Source organism: Chaetura pelagica, unplaced genomic scaffold (genome assembly GCF_000747805.2).
Source record: "Chaetura pelagica isolate M959 unplaced genomic scaffold, ChaPel_1.0 scaffold67, whole genome shotgun sequence".
NCBI classification, from domain to species: domain Eukaryota; kingdom Metazoa; phylum Chordata; class Aves; order Apodiformes; family Apodidae; genus Chaetura; species Chaetura pelagica.
The window spans coordinates 5,471,264-5,476,727 of NW_009954107.1; the positions used below are offsets into that span (position 1 = coordinate 5,471,264).

General features: G+C 33.0%; 1 protein-coding gene across 1 annotated transcript in view; it reads left to right on the forward strand.

Moving 5' to 3' along the window:
* CHIC2 (cysteine-rich hydrophobic domain 2) overlaps nucleotides 1-4,784 on the forward strand; it is a 51,709-nt gene extending 46,925 nt beyond the window's left edge. Inside the window, exons 5-7 of the mRNA XM_010002529.1 lie at nucleotides 1,611-1,667; nucleotides 1,834-1,893; nucleotides 4,734-4,784. Coding sequence (XP_010000831.1) covers nucleotides 1,611-1,667; nucleotides 1,834-1,893; nucleotides 4,734-4,784 — 168 coding nt within the window. The remainder of the gene's footprint in view (nucleotides 1-1,610; nucleotides 1,668-1,833; nucleotides 1,894-4,733) is intronic.
* The last annotated feature ends 680 nt before the right edge of the window (nucleotides 4,785-5,464 follow it).

Consider the following 5,464-nt stretch of genomic DNA (forward strand, 5'->3'; position numbering starts at 1 on the left):
CCTACAGCCTTCAGCATTCAGATGGCAATTTTAACAAAGCTTGGGGGCTAGACAAGGGACAAAACGACTGAACTGAATGTTAATTACACTCTGCAGCCTTATTTTCTTTTGATTTGGAGCTGACTGGCAACTAAATTAACAAAAGTGTGACCATAACTGCTGCCCTATTTTCATTTAAAAGGAGAGCAGACTCTAAAAGGCTATCTTTACAAAGAAACAAGTGAGGTCTACTGATTATTGTTATAGGGCACTGTCTTTAAAAACATAATAATAACAATAACCCCAAAAATACTCAATTCCCAATTGATGTGATAAATTAGTCTCTGGGACATCCACCTTCTTGTAAATCTTGTGAGTTGTGCTTTTAAAAATATAACAAAAAATCAGTGTAGTGATTACTCATAGCAGTGATCTAATTTTTAATCATGTGACCACAGTAAATGCTTAGTTGTGTTTTGGTATTAAACTAGAGAGAAATTGATGTTTGAAAACCGAGGTGTTAATATTTGATGGACAATGAATAATTTGTTGTCTAACTTTTATTTTACTTGGACGTTCTTGTTTCTTGTGACAGCATTTAGTTCAATTTGTTAAGGTTCATTTACAGTACTTGTATTTTGTAGTAATAACAGCAAGATGCTTTCTCATCCCTTCCCCTCACCCCTCTCTGCCTTGTAAGGAAGCTGCAGCTGCACTAAGTTGTATTTGATCCTTGTCATTGCTCTGTCCTTTTGCACCTGCAGCTCTGTTGGTCTCATCTTAACACCTGGCACCATGAATTATCCTCTTTATTCATACTCAGTAGCAAATCCCATTTAGAGCTAAGCAGTATATATTCTGGCAGTCAAATGACCATAAATGTCAGAATGTATTTCTCAAATGTAAATATAGCTGAATAATTATATTCAAAATTCTGTGAGGCTTTACAGCACAGAATGTCCTTTAATACTAGCATACATAATATTAAAAAGCTATGCAGAACTGCTTTCAGGATTTTCTATCTGAAGTGTCAAGTGTGGACAACATAGGCAATAAAACTTTGCTTTAGAATCCTAAATACTGGGTTTGTTCTTTATACAAATAATAGGATATTAATTTTTGCAGTTTACTGTAACTTTCTACATTTGTTTTTAGTCTCTAAAATCAGGATATAATAGTAACAAACATTTCTCTTTTGTTGAGAGTATTGTGTATTTGTACTTGACCTAGAGCACTGCAAAATAGTTTGCAACCTTTGTCAGTTTAGATGCAGACCCTCTTAAAAGCAGTGCATTAAGACCACTGATACTGGGGGAGCAGTGTTCCTGCTTTTATACTTAGATCACTTCAGAATTTCTGTGGTGTTAAAGTAAGATGCTTTCTGCTTCTTATAGTAGTTATATAGGAAAAGGTATTTGTACCAAAATTGTTGAAGAAAGTTACTTGGGTGTCAAAAAAAGTTGTTTCTGTTCTAGTTACTGTTTAATACCAGAGAAGTTTTGATAGTTCTAAAGACCACCCTGTGCTCAGTCACTGTCCTGTACCTCTCTCCTTTTCACGCAAAAGCAGCTGCAAAAGAAAGTTTTTCCAAAACCAGTCAAGAGTAAAATTCTTTCTCATTTGTCTTCCAGACACGAAGATCGATTGAGAAGTTATTAGAATGGGAAAACAATAGGTTATACCACAAGGTGAGTGCCGCAGGGAGCAGCTTCGTACTGTTGGAGTTTGAATTGCACAGTATGGAAACAGATGCTTTTGTTGAACGAAAAATATGAAAGGTGGACAAATGGGCTAGTCTGTGTGCTGCAATAAAATACAGCTCATTTTTCTTCTTTTTCTTTCCTCCTTGTCTAGCTGTGCTTGCATTGGAGACTAAGCAAAAGGAAATGTGAAACGAATAACATGATGGAATATGTAAGTTAAAGGGCTGTTTTGTGAGTTTCTCTATTAAATGATCATTTATTTTGCTTCTGATCTTATTCTTTTCATGATTATTAATCAGTAAAGGTGTCAGGAGCTTAATCGCCTGAGTGCAAGGATTTTCTACGGTTCACAGATGCATGGTTTCATGTGCAGGACTGATTTATAAAGTTATGAATGACTTGAAAACAAGGCTTCACTGTGTTCTGAAAAATAATAAATTAATTGCCAAGATAAAATAGCTTGAACATGTGCTGATGGAGTGTGAAATTTTGGATGCTGTATAAAGAATAACCACAACTTTGGTTACGCAGCAAGTCAGATATGGCTGTTGTATATAATGCTAATCAAGTCTAAAAGTATGGAAGAGGACCTTTCAACTAAGCTGTTGGAGCTTAAGAAACCTTTAGCCTTTTCAGATTTTAACTGCCCCTTACCTCAACTGTCTTGAAAGTATCTTTATCTCCAGTTGGTGCCACTAAAATATTTTTATGTCAGTCTCTGGAGTTTTAACTTAATTCAGTCTTTGGCTGAGACTCCATAAGCCCTTCTTTGAAATAGACAGCGAAGAACTTATAGGGGGTTTAAAACGAGTTATGTCCAATGTGGGATTTCAGTTTGTTTAGCTTGCAACCTTCTTGCTCTTTTTGGTGCTGTTTGTATTTCCATTTCCAAGTATCTTGAAGATGCATAGAATAGCTGCTACTATGAGTATTTGCATAATTTATTTCAGTGCTCCAGAAAACAAGCAATAGGAAGAGTTAATTTTTTAAAAAAGAAGATTAACCTTTCAGAAATATCTGCTGTATTAGTTCTAACTTGTCTGTTATTTTTTCATTATATGGTACTTTGCTCTTTGAAACAACAAAGCTATCATGCATATAAAAATTTAAAAGTTATTAAATATTTGAAAATTATATTAAAGACTCTCTTAATTGAATCTTCTCCTTTTTCCTGTTTCTACATTGGATCTTATTTCTAGCCCTGAAATACAAGATCTTTGAAATGCAGTTTTTACAGAATGGGCCTATTCAGTTCACTGAATAAGTAGACTTCTTTAAACTCCTGTTCTACAATATTTTTTTTTTGTTTAGTTGTGTGAGATGTGAATGAAAATTTGAATCAAGCACATTGCAAAGTTGCTTTGCCTAAATGAATATTTCTTCATTTCACTGAAAATTTTTGGTTTTGTACTGGAAAACTTTATCGTGTCCAATGTTTTGCAGATTCAATTGAAGAAACAACATGCAATGCTAATTAGTAAATACTAGGGCCCAACATCATTACAGATGAAAACACATTCTATTAAATGCAATTTAAAATCAGTTGGCCTGTTAACGTTAATAATATGTAAGCATGAGCATATAGTTTTGCAGGATGCAGTTGGAATAATTTCTTTTCAATTTTTGAAACATCTAAGATATTATCTCTGGATATATTTAACGAGAAGATTTTTACAAAACTTCTCTGTACCTTTCTCTCATTTTCAGTGAACTAATTTGTGAGTCTCTTTAAAAACTACCCTTCATGTCGTGTTTATGATTTAATTTCAAATAATAAACACTTATCCTCAGTGTAATTTAAATCACCTGTTTTGAAAAGAGTCTTGAACCCAAAACTTGGTGCTTTGCCAACTTGAAGTTCTAAATCCACTGTTGTAGATGCTGAAACAAAATAAAGACAAGGTAGTCTTACTTCATGGCATAAACACAGTGTTCAAGCTTTACTTCTTCCTCCCGTTTGAAACCTTGCTGTAATATCAGAAACCCTGGTATTCTGTGAAGAATCCAGTGATTGACTGCAATGGATTTTGAGCAGTTTGCATCACTTCTGAAAATAAGTAACTTCTAAATATCTTTTAAATAAACTTATACACCTAATTTTTATATTCATTATTTCAAAAGTGTTTGCCTCAGAAAAAAATCAGACTTCATTCTTTTCTGATGTTCAATAAGCTATCAGAGTTCTAAATAGACAAGTTATTTTCTCCTTTACAATCAAAACCAGTTCGAAATTGTTTTTTAATTTTTTAGAAAAGTAACATCCCCTTACAAGTAAATAAAAGCTGAAGTTATATTACCAGGTACATTTATTTGTTTGTTGATGCAATCATGCTGATGTATTTTGATGTCCTTCTGAAGAGAAAAAATGCACAAGTAAACATTTACTTTAAGCTCTCTATTTAAAGTAGGATAAATACTTGGACTGTATTCTAGAGTGTACCCTACCGTGCGTACATAGCTCAGAAACACATAGTTTAAATTTGAATTGCACCATAAGAATAATCAGGCAAAAGCATTAGTCAAGTGTCTTGCTAACTACTTGGAGATTTGTTAAGTGTGGGAACTTTGCAAGGGTTGATACGTATTTCTATACCAGTTTTGATCGCTAAATATGCTTTAGAATGCTATATTAAGTGGAGACAACTTTTAAGTGAAAGAAATTATTTAGCATGCATTGCGTTATCTTTTTTTTTTTATGAATACATTTATCTCTTTTGTAATATTTTCCTAATGGAGTAAATTAATTATATTAAAGAATAATTATGTAGTAGATTGTTTCAGTTTGTTTGAATGTGTTAGGCATTGGTAGGCAAACATTTCCAATTGCATTTGACTCTTAAAGAGTATTTGTTTTCTATCCCAAAACAATTATATCAATCATCATAACTCTTTAATGATCTCCTGAGTAAGAAAAGCACTGTCATCTTTGATTGTCATAAAAGCATTTATGTGCTTAAAAAACAAAAAAGATGCATGTGAATTATCATTGTGATAGATAATAGGTTTGTTGCCATCTTCCGTTTAATGTATATTTGTTTTCTTTTTATACAGGTCATCCTTATAGAATTTTTACCAAAGACGCCGATTTTTCGACCAGATTAGCATTAGATTTATTTATAGAGACTTATTCAAGTATGTTGTCTTTCCAATGGTGCCTTGCTTGGTGCTCTCCTGGTGGTGACATAGAATTGGTTCTACAGAATTTTGTGGTGTTTTCATTCTTTTTTGTTTTGTTTTTTTTGTTTGTTTGGTTTGGGTTTTTGTTCTGTTGGGGTTTTTTGTTGTTTTTTGTTAAATAAGAGCATGTTCTAAGTGCATTTGGTCAAACTCTGCACAGTCATTTCACAGAAATGTTACTTACTGCTTAAGTTATTGTTACTTTTACTACTTCTGTTTATTAATGTATCTTAATTTTCAGAGACTTTTGTATGTGTGTGCGTGTGTACATATATATATTACTATAAATACACAGCTGAAAATGGTATACAAGTGAGCAGGTATTTTTTTTAATCTCACAATGACACAACTGACTGTCTGTTGTGTAAGTCCTTTTAATTGTTCATTTACATGCTGGAGTACCTTCTAAGATCTTCCTAAACTTTTGTCATTGGCTAGTCAATTGTAAATATTTTTATTTCTTTTTAGGATATTGGCTAGCCTCTTCCAGCAAAAGAGGGACATAAAGTTCATTTTGAAACTGTGCTTTTCAGAAACCAAATGTCATTGCATTAGTAGAAATCTGCGCTTTTCAGGAAGAAGTTCTGTCAGCTGGTTCTGAAAAA